Source organism: Bufo gargarizans, chromosome 8 (genome assembly GCF_014858855.1).
Source record: "Bufo gargarizans isolate SCDJY-AF-19 chromosome 8, ASM1485885v1, whole genome shotgun sequence".
Classification (NCBI taxonomy): Eukaryota; Metazoa; Chordata; class Amphibia; order Anura; family Bufonidae; genus Bufo; species Bufo gargarizans.
In genome coordinates, this window is record NC_058087.1 from 175,454,970 (window position 1) to 175,471,660 (window position 16,691).

Below are 16,691 nucleotides of genomic sequence, written 5' to 3' on the forward strand. Positions count from 1 at the left end.
GGCTTAGAGAGCTGTGATGATGTAAGATATAGCCAGGATTAGAGAGCTATGATGATATTAGATATAGTCAGGGTTAGAGAGCTGTGATTATATTAGATATAACCAGGATTAGAGAGCTGTGATGATGTAAGATATAGCCAGGATTAGAGAGCTGTGATGATATTAGATATAGCCAGGGTTAGAGAGCTGTGATGATATTAGATATAGCCAGGGTTAGAGAGCTGTGATGATATAAAATATAGCCAGGGTTAGAGAGCTGTGATGTTATTAGATATAACCAGGGTTAGAGAGCTGTAATGATATAAGATATAGCCAGGGTTAGAGAGCTGTGATGATGTAAAATATAGCCAGGATTAGAGAGCTGTGATGATATTAGATATAACCAGGGTTAGAGAGCTGTGATGATGTAAGATATAGCCAGGGTTAGAGAACTGTGATGATATTAGATATAGCCAGGGTTAGAGAGCTGTGATTATGTGAGATATAGCCAGGATTAGAGAGCTGTGATGATATTAGATATAGCCAGGATTAGAGAGCTGTGATGATATTAGATATAACCAGGGTTAGAGAGCTGTGATGATATTAGATATAGCCAGGGTTAGAGAGCTGTGATGATATAAGATATAGCCAGGGTTAGAGAGCTGTGATGATATAAGATATAGCCAGGGTTAGAGAGCTGTGATGATATTAGATATAGCCAGGGTTAGAGAGCTGTGATGATATTAGATATAACCAGGGTTAGAGAGCTGTGATGATACTAGATATAACCAGGATTAGAGAGCTGTGATGATATTAGATTTAGCCAGGATTAGAGAGGTGTGATGATGTGAGATATAGCCAGGGTTAGAGAGCTGTGATGATATTGGATATAACTAGGATTAGAGAGCTGTGATGATATTAGATATAACCAGGATTAGAGAACTGTGATGATGTAAGATATAGCCAGGATTAGAGAGCTGTGATGATATTAGATATAGCCAGGGTTAGAGAGCTGTGATGATATTAGATTTAACCAGGATTAGAGAGCTGTGATGATATAAGATATAGCCAGGGTTAGAGAGCTGTGATGATGTAAGATATAGCCAGGGTTAGAGAGCTGTGATGATACTGGATATAGCCAGGGTTAGAGAGCTGTGATGATATTAGATATAGCCAGGGTTAGAGAGCTGTGCTGATATGAGAGAATAGAGAGAGCTGCTATGATGTGATCGCCCGGACACCCGGTGGAGAGCCGGCAGTGAGCAGTGGTGTGAACAGCAGCTGGCAGGCAGTAGGCGGCTCCCTGCATCTTGCCGGTGTCCGCAGCAGCACTGCTACAGCGAGGGAGCTGCCGACACTCAGCCAAGCTGTGCTGGACCGGACCTGGAGCTGTGCTGGACCGGACCTGGAGCTGTGCTGGACCGGACCCGGAGCTGTGTGCCCTCTGCCACAGTATTGTCCTGCCCTGCTGCACTAAAAACCAGGGGAGCTGCTGCCAGTCTGGCCCACCTGCTGCCATCACCCTGGGATTGTGCTTTTACTCTGTGCCCACCTGAGCCAACCCTCTGCTGTACTGCCGGTGCCTGTGCCCACCTAACCTGCCGCTGCTGTACCCACCTTATCTGCCGGTGCCTGCGCCCACCTGATCTGCCGCTGCTGTACCCACCTGACCTGCCGCTTCTGTGCCCGCCTGCCGCTGTCTGTGCCCGCCTGCCCCGCCGCTGTCTGTGCCCACCTGACCTGCCGCTTCTGTGCCCGCCTGCAGCTGTCTGTGCCCACCTGACCCGCCGCTGCCTGTGCCCACCTGACCTGGCGATTGACTGCTCCTCCAGCCTCTGATGGTGGGCTTCTCTCAGGTATGCCGGATGAGAGTGTTCACTGCGCGGTGTGGAGATGTGGATGATGGAGGTGATTCCCAGCGTTGTCAGTCCATTAGTAGTAGCGTGTATATACAGTATATATATATGTGTCTGATGTGTGTACTGGGTTTATGTGTGTGATTACAGGTATAATGACATCATGTACATTCACTTTTATACAAATAAAAAACCCGATTTTTAGTAATTATTTTTGAAAATGTATAATCCAGAGCAGATTTCACTCCCTGTGTGAGGCTCAGTCACAGTTTTGTGTTGCGTGTTTTTATAGCTCAGATCAGTGTTTTTGAGGAGCCTTTGCACATATTGGGGGAGATATATAAAAAACTGGTGTAAAGTAGACCTGGCTCAGTTGCCGCTAGCAACCAATCAGATTCCACCTTTCATTTTCTTTGGAAAATGAAAGGTGGAATCTGGTTGCTATGGGCAACGGAGCCAGGTCTACTTTACACCAGTTTTTTATATATCTCCCTCACAGTGTGTTTCACCACTTGGCCTATATTTATAAGAAATAATAACTCCCCCCCCCCCCAACCAATTCTAATGACTGGAGCTCACATTAGACCAAATTGTTCAAAATTTCTAAAAATGGCAGACGCTGAATAATAGACTTTGGGATACCTCGGAGCATACTAAACACCCACCACCTCATGTTAGTGGTATAACGACGTTCCTGGGCCTCAGTGCTAAAACAGGGCCCCTCCCTAACTATAATGTGCATATAAGAACATGGGTCCTGTCATATGGGGTAGAGGGACCTTTGGGCCCCCTTAAGCTTCCAGATTGTTGAGGGAGTAAAGTCAGTGTTAGGCCTCTTTCACACGAACGTGTGTCCCCCGTGGCAGTGCTGCGAACCGCATACGGCGGGTCCGCAATACACGGGGCACCGGCCGTGTGCATTCCGCATCGCGGATGTGGACCCATTCACTTGAATGGGACAGCAAATCCGGAGATGTGGTGCGGAAGGGAACCACGTGGGGTTTCGTTCCGTTCTTCTGTTCCGCAAAAAGATAGAACTTGTTCTATCTTTTTGCGGAACGGAGGGATCGTGGAACCCATTCAAGTGAATGGGGTCGCGATCCGCTTGCGGCTGACCCACGGTCAGTGCCCGTGCATTGCGGACCGCAATTGTGGTTCGCAGCACGGCCACTGGGGACACACGTTCGTGTGAAAGAGGCCTAAAGAACACGTAGACATGGGCTGATTTATGGACATAAGTGAGTCAGTAAGCACAGCCTCCATGACGAGGTTCTTAGGGTGTATTCAGACGGTGCGGTTAAAGCCACATAAATTTTTTTTTTTTTTACTGCAACTGTATCAAATGCATGTTTTTTTTTCCCCACTGATGCCGATTTGATGCAGTTTTAACCGCGCCATCTGAATATAACCTTAAGGGCTCATGCACACAAACGTTTTTTTGCAGACCATATGCGGAACCATTCATTTCAATGGGTCTGCAAAAAAAACGGAAGTTACTCCGTGTGCATTCCGTTTCTGTATTTCCGTTCTGCCAAAAAATAGAACATGTCCTATTATTGTCCACATTACGGACAAGGACAGCACTGTTCTATTAGGGGCCAGCTGTTCCGTTCTGCAAAATACGGAATGCACACGGACATCATTGGTATGTTTTGCGGATCCGCAAAATACATACGGTCATGTGCATGAGCCCTAAAGGGGCATTCCAGTTGTCACAGGATAGGGGATAACTATTAGATTGGTGGGATTCCTACCGCTAGGACCCAACCCGATCACGAGGATCCCTTACGGCAGGTCAAGCATTTGCGCGGCCGCTCCATTCATCTCTACGAGGGTCCGGCACTCTGCTATTTCCGGAACTCCCATAGAGATGAAGAGAGTGGTGGTTCAATGCCCGACCTGCCGCTTCAGTTATTTCGGAAGGTTTCAAAGGGTATGAGGTCTGCGTCCTAGTGATAGGTAGGTGTCCGAGCAGTAGGACCCCCACCAATCTAATACTTATCCCCCATCCTGTGGATCTCTTATACCCATGAGAAGGTTACTGTACCGAAAAGCCCCCTTATAAAGACGCAAGGGGGTCCACTAGTATGTGCATGTATGTTCACACCATCACACTCCGGCCACCATAGTCCAAATGGGAATTTCCACCATTTGAAGACTGTCTAGGATTTCACACCTCCCCACCCCCACTCCTTAAAACTTACCCAGTAACTACACTCACTTTCTTTGAACTGTCTGATGAGTAAGGCCTCTTGCACATGAACGTTGTGTGCCCTGTGGCCGTATTGCGACCCACATACGGCGGGTCCTGCAATACACAGGCACCAGCCCGTGTGCATTTCGCATCACGGATGCCGACTCATTCACTTGAATGGGTTCGCAATCACGGAGACGCAGAACGGAAGCACGGATCGGAACCCCACGGAAGCACTACGGAGTTCTTCCGTGGTGTTTCTGTCCGTTTCTTCGCACCGCAAAAAATGAGAACTTGTTCTTTTTTTTCTTTTTTTTGCGGTGCGGACTGATCATGGACCCATTCAAGTCGAATGCGCCTCGATCCGTCCCGTCCGCTGCATGGACATCGCCCGCGCATTGGGGACCGCAAATTGCACGGAACGGACCCACAACGGCCGTGTGCAAGAAGCCTAAATAGGTTTCTATCAGAAGCCCAATTATCAAGTGGAACATCGAGGAGGCCATCAGTGGACACGTTCTTAGGACTTTGAGGACTTAAGGTGGGGAGAAGATTTGGCTGAATGTACATGGCAGAGGTCAGTTTGGTGGTGGTGCCGACAAGGCATGCGTCGGCTGGGAGTAGAGATCTTCACGCAGATTTAATAGTCATGTGAACCTACCCTAAGGTTCCTGCAACACATAAATTTGCAGTGACGTTTTTGGGGTCCGTAAAAACACCAAAAATAATTTCATGCGTTTTTTGTTTTTGCCACCTGCATTTTCTGCTGCATTTTTTGTGGCAGCTTTTCTGATGTTTTTCTTCATTAGGTTTTCTTCATGGCGTCTTTCCCTCATAGAGAAGTAAATGTGAAAACGCCTGAAAAAAACGCAAAGAGCGCCAGCATGCTGCGATTTTGAAAAGAAGTCAGAAAGACAAAAAACAGCACCTAATGAACAAAAATGTCAGGGAGGAAAAAATACTTATCTGTCCTGTGTTCCATAATATATTTCCCATAGACCTTCAGCTAAGATCTGGAGCTGGCGCTTTTACCGGAAAAAAAAACCGCCAGGGCCAAGAGTGCATTAAATGTCAGAAAAAAAAAAGGCTATCAATATTAGATTGGTTAGGGGTCAGACTTCCGGCCATCCCACTGATCAGCTGTTTGAAGAGGCCACGGTGCTCCGGTGAGCGCTGACGTCTGTCCCTAGTGACGTGGGTCCACATGACCTTGGCGTAGCTCAGTCCCTTTTAAGTGAATGGGCCTGAGCTGCAATACCAAGCACAGCCACTATCCAATGGACAGCGCTGTGCTTGGCAAGCTCCGAGGAGACCGCAGCACACCAGAGCGCCGCGGTCTCGTCAAATACGTGATCGTGGGGGGTCCCAGGAGTCGGACCCCTGCCCAATCTGAATATAGGCTATGTATCAGAATCTCAGAAAACTCCTTTTAATGTTTCTAGTAGGAAAATCCATTTAGCTGGGTTGATACACAGTTTTTATTTTTGTGAAGTTTCTCCGCATTTTGTTTGGTCTGGGGTTTTTTTTTTGCCGAAAAACCAGCTGCTCCAAGATTTTAGCTGAGAGTACATGGGATATATGAAACCTGGCTTGTGAAAACTGGTTGTGGCTGTGTGCAAAAAAAAAAAAAGACTTTTAGTTATGCAAAGGAGGGCTTCAGTGCACTAAGTGGAGGGGCTTATTCCCCTGGTGCACCTCAGCTGTCCCGTACTGGTCATGCCCCCCCTCACAGTGCACTTTCAGCTATATCTGAACATTGGCACAATGCCGATTTTCATAAGACATATATTGTTTTGATCAGCAGGATCAACCCTACCAGGCAGTATGCCTGGTTTACAAGGGTTGGTCCCGTTAAGGGCTCTATAAACAGCCAGCTTCTGCACAAAGTGCATTATAGCTTTGCTACAGTATTGCAAGGGCATTATATGTGTATCCGTAAATTATATAGATTTGGCAGAAGTGTAACAATGTAGCAGAGCTGAGTTTGTCCTTGGCTACAACTCACTGTGATTGCCAATCTCCAGTTATAGTTGCTGTGTGGCGCATGGGAGAATAACAAACTCAGCTCTGCTACATCTGCGTAGATATGTCATGTCGCTATGACATTTTTGTAAATAAGTGACTTCTACTTTCACACAGGGCACTGGAATAAGCTGAGTTATAGTCGTTTCTTATCTGTGGGACCTTATTGTCCTAAAACTGCGGTGCATTGTGTAAATGTTGTGACAACTTGAGATTTGCTACTGTTTTGTAGGGAATGTTCAGTAAATGGTCGTAATCTCTTATCTGTAGGTTTTGTCAACAAACGGAAAGACTTCTGTTTTTACAGTTTATTGCGGCCGAGGTGTCAAGGTTTTCTTTGTAGCCTGACAACTTTCAATGGCTAGCCTATGTCCAGGCTTTCCTGTATTTTCTTCTGCCACAGATACACCGTTGAAAAAACTGCCTGTTGGGAGATGCCAGTCATCACCATCGGGTACCTGGACCTTGCAGTGTTATTACATAAGTCCATTAGATTTATTGGGGTTTCCATTATTGGCTCCATTCCCAAGGACAGAAGTGCTTCTGAAAAAAACTGTGATTGTACTTAAAATTGCCTAAAACAACCATATTGGCAAGTCAGAAGACCCAAGTTCCTCGGTTTCTAAAGATTGTTCTGCTGAATGGTAGCCCTCTCTTGTCTGAGCCAAAAGTTGTGATAGTATCTACTGAATGGCCACTTGGAGTTTCAAATTAAGGGCCAGATAAATAGATTCTCCCCTAGAACCCCTCAAGTTTCTTGGAAGCCAATTCTGTGGAAAGAGTACATGTAAACCCCACTCAGATTTGTTGAATGGCTTAGGTGAGAGGCATCAGAGGAAAGCTATTTTACAACTTCTACTGGGGACTTTTGTAGGCCAATAAACAGCAACAATGGCAGATGGCAGGCCAAGACCAGAACCAAACCAAGCAAGGCACTTGTAAGAATTGGAGACAAAACTAAAGACATAGTAAGATAACTTTTGCTGGGAACTTTTGTAGGCCAATAAACAGGAACAATGGCAGATGGCAGGCCAAGACCAGAACCAAACCAAGCAAGGAACTTGTAAGAACCAAACTCAAAACTAAAGACATAGTAGGATCTTGAGATAGGAGTAGTTGTGACCAACATTGTGAGCGACTGCTTTCCCTTGACACTATATATCTATCTACTGCCCTTTGCTTGGTAGCATTTAGGCCACACAGATGAATCAGAGCAGGCAAAGGTGATATGGCCTGGAGTTGCCCAGAGGACCTAATCTAGAGGAACCACCCTTTCCTAGTAACTGTCCTTGAGTTGTATAGTTCAACATCTACAAGGATTTTCTTCGGAATATTAAGGTCACTATTTACAAATTTGGTCAAAACGGACGATCTCAACCCACAACAAGCACTCATTGGGTAGAATTTAAATGACCTTCATCATCTGGAAAGAAGTTGGCTGTGTTTAAAATTTTGGTCCAGTTATCACTACTGCAAATAATCTTTCTGTGACAGAACAGTCCCACAACGTTCCTAAAGTAGATTGTTCAACCATCGCCCAGTTTCATTGAACATATACTGTATGCCCAATTTAGCTGATTGTAACAGCCAATATGGACTCAAATGTGTATGGCTGGGACAACGTAATGATCATTCAACATTTGTTCAATCATTAACCTGCTTCTGTCTAACGTTTATGGCCACCTTTAGAGTCCTAAATGGCAGTCATAAAGCAGAGGTCAATATTAGACACTTCAAATACAGTTGTTTCACAAGTGAACCAAGAGCTGCTCGAATTACAGTGTACTTTAAGAAATGTCTCTACATGTATGTTTCCTTCTTCACCGTAGTAGTGTGCTGGCTTGGTTTCATGAATGCTGGAGCCGACATTTGCTTTTCTCCATGTATTTAGTTGATTTGGCTGGATGGAAATGTTTGAACAACAGCACTTCACCGATTCTTGTGCAAGCACTCACAGAAGAACGTACACATCTCAAGTACTTTGTCACCGAGCAGTGAGGTCCATGCTCCTCTGCATTTGTTCAGACATACTTGAGCTGTAATTGGCCCCCTAACAATAAAATATCTGAGAAAGAGAAAACTTTAACCACGAGTCAAAATTGGCAACTTGAAATGATGATGATCATGATGGCAGGACCACCCAAAAATGTTAAGAACAAACTGGTTTCATGCACTGATCTTTATGCATGGGCATTTACCTCTCCAATGGACTAAACACGAATTAAACTAGGGCTAAAAGGCTAATTTGACCATGTAACCAGTGTCACACTGCTAAATTGCAGATAATGGTAGCCAATGTGGTCACTTTGAAATCCAGCAGGTTTGGACTTTTGGTGATGTCGTTGTCGTGTCAATTTGCATGCTGCAACACAACCACATTCCTGATCATTAGTTGCGATTTAGAAATGTATCTCACCCTCAAAGTCATAGTGTAGCCCAAGATTTAAAAACACTAAACAAATAGATTGATTTCCAGTGTTGGACTGGGGTTCCGTGGGTCCACCAGAAGAAATTATTTTTGGGGCCCAACCTCCATATCATCAATAAAGTCGATATTTTATGTATTTTTTTTCTCCTGGGCCTTTGGGGCCTTCTGTATTATCAAAGCCTGGGCCCACTAGGGCATCCTCTGGAACTCTGATGCTGTTGATACCGGACAACAGTTTTAGTCCCAACTGCAGGACTATTTTGACCTGCGTACTATTGGTACTCAATATGTATAGCATTTCTTCAGAATGCCTTGTCCTATATTTCAGTTTTCAAAGGTGAATTTGTCTTGTAGACAGGCCCGTTAGTCTGATGCCATTATAAAAACAAGCCAGTAGGTGTTTGTACAACCATCGAGCAGCACCTCAAAATCCTGAAGGTTTCTCCTCAAGCATTCTTAACATAGGGATAAATTAAGTCCAGTATTCAGGTAGCCATTGAGCCTAGAAATTTGTTGCTGGTTCCAAACTTTTTGGATTGTTTTGTACTGATGTCTATGGGCATTCTCATGGGCTTGCTACTAAAGAATTTGGACTGGCTTCCCCTCTTATGGTATGTTCGTGATTCCTGTTGTGCATCCATCAATGGTGTTGTTGATGGTCCTCTTAAGTGAACTCCATGGGGAGCATGATTAAGCTGCCAGTAGACATGTTGAAATCTAATATGACTGATCCCTATTTCACTAGACGTCAGGACATTGTCTGGTTCTCACTACAGAAGTATCTATGGCCAGTTGTAGTCACCAGAAGTAGACTACCCAAGGCTTACCAGCAGTTATGCTGAGCTTTCTGCTGTCTAGCACAACTTTGAATACTCATAATTTTTTTCCAGGGACATCATTACCTTTAAGATTATTTGTGTGTCAATCATAAAATGCTGAAAAAATCCTATTGTCTACATAGGTCAAGCATTCAACAAAAGTGGTCAAATAAAACTCTTGGGGGCAATTATTAAGGTTCTACACCAGTCTTCTGGCATAGAAAAGTCACAAGTTTTGCACCAACAGTTGTAACTTTTTCCTTTTGTCTACAAACCTCAACACTTTGGTAAAAAATGTAGAGGGAGGGGGTGGGCAGCAGGTTAGCAAATCTTTGATGTGCTAATAGATAACATATATCTACAGAAGAAAACAAGGGTAGTCTGTGTATAATTAGATTCTGGAAACAGAACAATTCAGCTGTAATCTTTTGGAAAACCTCACAGCAACTGTTCAGTTTCTCTACAGCACCCCCATAGGGGAAATGAAGCATTACATGCTTCCCACTGAAATCGATGAGCTGTCTGACAAGTTGGGTCCTCCAGAGCAAATAGCTAATTGATGGATGCCTCTATTAAAGGGGTTGTCCAGCCATTAATATTGATGACCTATCCTCATGATAGGTCATCAGTATCTGATCGGGATCCGACACCCAGGACCCCCGTCGATTAGCTGTTTCAAGAGCTGCTTCCTCTTCATTACACTGCACTTCGTCTCGGAAGTGCAGAGTAAGGCCCCATTCACACGTCCACAATTCTGTCCCTCATTTTGCGGAACGAAATTGCGGACCTATTCATTTCTATGGGGCTGCATGTGCTGCCCGGTTACGGAATTGCGTATTCACACTTCCAGGTCTGCAATTCTGTTCCCGAAAAAAATAGAACACGTCATATTCTTGTCCTCAATTGCGGACAAGATTAGGCATTTTCTATTAAGTGCCGACGATGTGTGGCCCCCAAAATGCGGAACGCACATTGCCGGGGTCCGTGCTTTGCTGATACACGGATCCGTGGATCCGCAAAACACTTACAGACGTGTGAATGGACCCTAATACATGTACCCGCTCCTTTCAAGTGAATGGGGCGAGTGCTTGTAATTACACTACGTAACCGCTCTACAGGAGACGAGGCGTAGAGTGACGGCCAGGAAGCGGCGCTCACATGGAGCGCTGCCTCCTCATCTCACAGCTGATCAGCGGGGATCCCGGGTGTCAGACCCCCACTGATCAGATACTGATGACCTATCCTGAGGATAGAACATCAATATTAACATCTGAACAACCCCTTAACGCTGGGTTCACACCTGTATGCGCGATTCTACGGTGGTCTCACATACGCGGCTCCTGTGCAAGCGAACGCCCATTGTCGCGCGTTCCCCGAAGTCTATGTACGGGAACGCGCGACACTACGCCCCAAAGAAGCTCCTGTACTTCTTGGGGCGTAGGGCGTTTTACAGCGCGTTCGTACACGCTGTAAAACGCTCAGGTGAGAACCATTCCCATAGGGAATCATTGGTTCATGCCTGTTAAGTGTTTTACAGCGCATAGGAACAGCGCTGTAAAACGCTCAGGTGTGAACCCGGCCTTAAGGCTACTTTCACACAACAGTGGAAATAAAATTGCCGTTAAAAGGGGCAAAATGATCGACAGCCTTTCTTTAAAAAAAAACATCCATTAAAATGCGACCCCCTTGAAGTTTAAGGGGGCTTTTGGTCTGTGAAAATGGACAAAATAGGACATGTCTTATTTTTTTACAGACGTTATTCAAGGCCCGTTAAGGCCTCGTTCACACCAGCGTTCAGCCTTTCCGTTCTCCTGCTCCGTTATAGGAGCAAGAGAACGGAAAGGACGGATTGGGCACATAACTGAGGCGAGCGGAGCCTACGGACCCCATAGACTATAATGGGGTCCGTTAGGTTTACGCTCAGAAGATGATTTTGGAGCGGAGACAAAAGTCCTGCATGCACTACTTTTGTCTCCGCTCCAAAATCATCTTCTGAGCGTAAACCTAACGGACCCCATTATAGTCTATGGGGTCCGTAGGCTCCGCTCGCCTCAGTTATGTGCCCAATCCGTCCTTTTTTCGTTCTCCTGCTCCTATAACGGATCGTCATGGATCTGCCAAAACGCTTCCGTTACAATAATACAACCGCATGCATCTGTCATGAACGGATCCGGTTGTATTATGTCTTATATAGCCATGACGGATCCGTCATGAACACCATTGAAAGTCAATGGGGGATGGATCAGTTTTCTATTGTGTCAGAGAAAACGAACACTTCCTTCCCAACAATCGTCTGTCTAATCCGCTAGTGTAATACTAGCCTTAGAGTTTAGTGTATAGTATGACAATGAATGTAATAAATAGTAAATCTTGTAGCCCCACCTAAAAATAAGACAGTAAATAGATAATAAAGTTGTGGCAGTCACTTAAAAGGAGTAGCCTACTGCAGCCTGTAAATTACAAAGTAATACTACATAGGCGAAGCCCACTGCTCAAGCAAGTCAAATCAAGAAATAAATGCATCAAAAGCACGGGACAAATCTGCAAAATATGAATATGTACAAGGGTGCACCACCAATGAGGCCAGGTGAGGCGATCGCCTTAGGCAGCACCAGGTAAGGGCAAGAGGGGGGTAGCCGAAGGGCCATGGGCTGAAGGTTAAGAAATTGTCATTGGGGAGGGAGGGGCGCCAATTCAGTTTTCACCTCAGGCAGCAGAAAGGCTAGGTGTACCCCGAATATGTAGATACAGACCACGGGCCTCTCCAACCCCAACATGTGTGTCACCTATAACTTCCTCCATGGGGTGTAGTTTCCTCTAGTTGGCTAGTCTAAAAAAACACATTTATCTATTATATACAATATTTTAATCATAGGATAAATATGCAGCAATAGAATAACAATATAATTGGAGAGCACGGGACATGTATGTAGAACACCATTATTCAGTGTTTCTAAATCTCGGCAGCTCTGAGTAATACAAGAGACATCTTTGTCACTATTCCCATCCATTAAACTAGTCTGGTTAGTTTTCCAGCCATTTTGGCTCATCCACCTTAAGACGAGCACCGCCTGCTTGTTCTTTCAGCGTTCCTGTGCTATAAATACGTTTATTTGGGAGCTAAGTACATACCTCAGCCTCAAAGGAAAAGGCACTCTAGCCTCAGATAAGGTGAGAGTAGTTGTTTTATCTATAAAGAGGAGGTGAGACTGTAATTTCCTGGATATTATATTTTTGGATTTATATCATAGATTTTAGAGAGACACTTGTTCCATAATCTGTTTGTCAACCTCCCAAGACCTTTTTTGGGGCTGTTGAGAGTGCCCGCATCCTCCACCGTATCATTTGTTAGTGACGGACTTCCCCATTTCCGTCTCATACGATACAGTCTATGTGAATGCTACGGAGCTGGACCAAGGGGTCTTTCTTTTAGGCTCACTTGGTAGCACAATGACTTTGACTTGGTAGTGAACTATTGACTCCATAGTATAGTTAGATGTATTTAGTAGTACAAATCAACTACCATAAGGGCTCACTTGTCCACTCTTCCAAAACGGAGGAGGAAAGGGGGGAGGGGTGTTCCTAGAAGACCAAGGAATATGAATGCAGGATCAGACTACACAGCTTGTTTGTAGTCTGTAACCGTGGAGATGTTGATGTGCATAGAAGCTGTAGACACAAAACTATTGGACTAAGACTACTTATAAAGTTGATTCTTTTTATTTTTATTTTAGATGCAGTAGAGCAATAATGGTCAACATAGCCTTTAAAACGTTTTTCCAAGATTTTTATACTGATGACCTATCCTCTGGATACGTCATCAGTATCTGATCAGAGGGGGTACGAAATTTGGAACCCCAGCCGATCAGCTATTTGAGAAGTCAACTGTGTTCCTGTGAGTAACGCGCCCTTCTCTCTGCTTTTCCAATGCCAGTGAAGACACGTTCATCAGTCTCGTGGCCTACTCGCAGCTCAGCACCATAGAAGTTAATGGAGCTGAACTGCGATACCTAGCACAGCCACTATACAATGTACGACGCTGTGCTTGGTTAGCAGAGAGAAGGCCATGGCGCTCACAGGTCCCAGGTGTCGGACCCCCAGAGATCAGATACCGTACAGTAAAAAATAATCTCGGAAAACCCTTTTAAGCTTACAGTACATATTACTATTTGGCCAATCTTCTGACCTGCACCTTTTTACTCTGCAAGATCCACCAGGTGTTTATAGGCTGATGAGGTAGGTATGTGCTGACAGGTGATGAAATTATTTAATTATAACATAGTGAAGTTGTGAAATGATGAAGCAATAGAAAATATCTGGTTTCAAGTCTGACAAGACTAGGGAGTTTACAAAATGAAAGTTTAAAGACGAGGGCAGGGGCTGAACCTTTCTTAGTAGTCTTTTTATGGCTGGTATGGTTTCTGGAAACTTGAATGGTTTCATTTTAGCAATAAGAGCTAATGCACATGTCCATATTACAGCACTATGCAAATTTAGGCGTTACAGTAGAGATTTATGGAGCTATCATGCTTCTTGAACAATACCTCTGTATATGTAGGCACTATACGGTGGTACACAGGATATGACGAAAAGAATCTCTGAGCTACCATACATGCTGTGTCTGCACATCTCTTTTGCTTTGGCATGTGAAATAACATTAAGCATGTATGTGGCATGTATGTGGCACCTCCGGTGAGTAGTAAGACCATGATAGGCTTCTTGATGGCCTTCCATTAGAGTAAGCCATCAATATCAGATGGGTGGGGATCCAACTCTTGGCATCCAAGTTAGCTGACTCAAGAGGCTATCATGCTCATTGATTACCAGGCAGAGCTTTGCATATTTGATTGTGGCACGAGAAGAGTACATAGCTTAGTAGTTGTGTATACAGTGTCATCTTCTATTTGCTTTGCAGCTGCCACTTGGCATTGAGTACTCCGACTTAGCCTACTAGTTTTGTCTGGTCTTCTTCAGCTCTGTTAATCCTATTAATGTATGAGCAACGTTGCTCATACATGGGTGGTTGTCTCAAGACCACTTTTCAACCCAAAATTGCATTGAAAAGTGGTCTTCTAGCTGGATGGTCTTCGGCCAGTGTTCATAATATATGGTGGAATTGAAAACCTGCCACAGATCCTCAGGTCTGGATAAGGTTGTGCTCTTCTCAAACAGGTGTTATTTTTTTTTATAAAGGTTTCACTGTATCTGTAGGAAATTTCTTAGAACACAATGTGTTGAAAATTTCAATGTTTGGACTTCTTGTAGGTCAAGATGAAGAAAGTTAGACAGTATTTCACAAAGGCCCTACATCGCATGCAGAAGGGTCCAGGTTACACCTATAAAGAACTACTGGTCTGGTTCTGCAATAACACCAATACTCATGGACCGAAGCGAATTATCTCGGAAGGACCCAAAAAGAGGGTGTTGTGGTTCCTGTTGACCCTATTTTTCGCCGCTCTTGTCTTTTGGCAGTGGGGCATTCTCATACAAACGTATCTGTCCTATGGGGTTAGCGTGTCTCTCTCCATAGGCTTCAACGCCATGGTATTTCCCGCTGTGACCATCTGCAATGCCAATCCTTTTAAGTGAGTATAAAAGGTCATATATTTGGTCACATCCATGGGATCTGTAATTTCTTGTTATGTAGAGTGTGGTCGTCTCTTCTCATTTCAGATACTCACGCGTGAAGCCGCACTTGCGTGAGCTGGATCAGCTGGTTGCCACAGCTTTAGACCGGATCCAGTTCTCCAGCCAAAGCGATCTCGGTGCAATGACTCCAGCTAACATAAGCCACAATGAGACCATCGACCCCAGTTTGTGGAATTACATGCCACTAGTGGTCATCGACGAAAATGACCCCGACAATCCATTGGTTTATAACATCTTTGATAGCAGCACAAATTATTCTCGGGTTACCGCCAAAGACAACCAAACTGCATATGCTGAGAGATTTAAAGTGGCCATTCAACTGGTAAGTGTCCAATGCACGCTGTGCTATCGATATTAACAGTTACAGTATGGTTTCAACGTTGTAGCAGTCAGTTTTTTCCCCCGAAAACGGTATGCTAATTACTACTCAGGCAGCAGGTGACAGGCTTACAGTCATGTGACAGCTGAGCCCCACCCATGATAGGCATACTTACCTACGTTTCAGTTGGGACATGTATGCCTCACCCCTGGGAACATCCTTATCCTGACCAAGAACACCCACTTATGGGTTGGGTTTGGGTTATTCCCCCCGACTTTTGCCACAGAACAGCACACATTTGCCAGGACTGTCTCTGAAAATCAGGGACAATCCTGTCAAATTCAGGACAGTTGGCAACTATGGATGGGATACATTTAAGGGTGCCATCACAGATAGTTGCCCAGTTGGGATGCAACCAAAAGAGATGGTCATATGGATTGCCCAAGAAGTGCCAACTATTTATTAAAGGAGTTGTCCGGTTTCAGAGCTGAACCCGGACATACCCATAATTTCACCCAGGCAGCCCCCCTGACATGCACATCGGAGCAGTTCATGCTTCGATGCTCTCCCTTGCCCTGCGCAGGATCGCGCAGGGCAAGGTCTCTTTTATTCACTATAACACACTACCGGGCGGAGGCTTCCGGCCGGCAGTGTGTTCGGTTGCGTCACCGGATCTGATGGTCAGGCTTTAGCTCTGCCCTAGCTGTTTGACAGGCTAGGGCAGAGCTAAAGCCCGCCCATCAGTGCCGATGACATCACCGGGCTCACTGCTGGGCGTAAGCCTCCGCCTAGCAGCCTGAAGGAGAGCCCAGTACGTCACTGGAACTCCATACGTCACATGAACTGCTCCGATGCTCTTGTCAGGGAGGCTGTCTGGGTGAAATTCTAGGTATGTCAGAGTTCAGAACCCCTTTAAGTCCATGCCATTTTCCTTTATTAGTAACTCACACGGCACGGCTGTGTTTGGCCGCATCAAGGCTGGGACTTGGCCATGCGGCCAGCGATATGTATGACAACACCCTCAAAATTGCATTGGAAAAAGATTATGTCTACTTTGATGTCTAATTGGCTTCAACTCCTGGTGACTCCCATTCCCTCCACAGTAGAAAGTATAGCGTAAAAAATTGTATTTTAATTTAAAGGGGTTTTCCAAGTGTTTGATACCGATGACCTATCCTCAGGAGAGGTCATCAGTATCTGATCGGTGAGGGCCCCCTCTAAACTGACCAAGCACAGCGCTATCCATAGGATAATGGCGGTACTTGGTATTGCAGAATGTAACATTACATGGCCTAGAAGGAGGCCGCCGAGCCTACCGGAGCGCCGTGGCCTCTGGGAGTCGGACACCCACTAATCAGATACTGATGACCCCTCCTGAGGAGAGGTCATCAGTTTTAAACACTCGGACAACCCCTTTAACCCTTTC

At 45.1% G+C, this 16,691-nt stretch overlaps 1 protein-coding gene across 2 annotated transcripts in view; it reads left to right on the forward strand.

The window, feature by feature from the left end:
* The first annotated feature begins 1,238 nt into the window (after nucleotides 1-1,238).
* SCNN1B (sodium channel epithelial 1 subunit beta) overlaps nucleotides 1,239-16,691 on the forward strand; it is a 47,234-nt gene continuing 31,781 nt past the window's right edge. Inside the window, exons 1-3 of one of the 2 annotated variants that reach the window (XM_044304898.1) lie at nucleotides 1,239-1,835; nucleotides 14,563-14,882; nucleotides 14,971-15,268. In XM_044304898.1, coding sequence (XP_044160833.1) covers nucleotides 1,818-1,835; nucleotides 14,563-14,882; nucleotides 14,971-15,268 — 636 coding nt within the window. In that variant the 5' untranslated portion in view covers nucleotides 1,239-1,817. Of the gene's footprint in view, nucleotides 1,836-12,347; nucleotides 12,469-14,562; nucleotides 14,883-14,970; nucleotides 15,269-16,691 lie in introns of those variants that run through there. The other variant, XM_044304900.1, reaches the window with a different exon arrangement.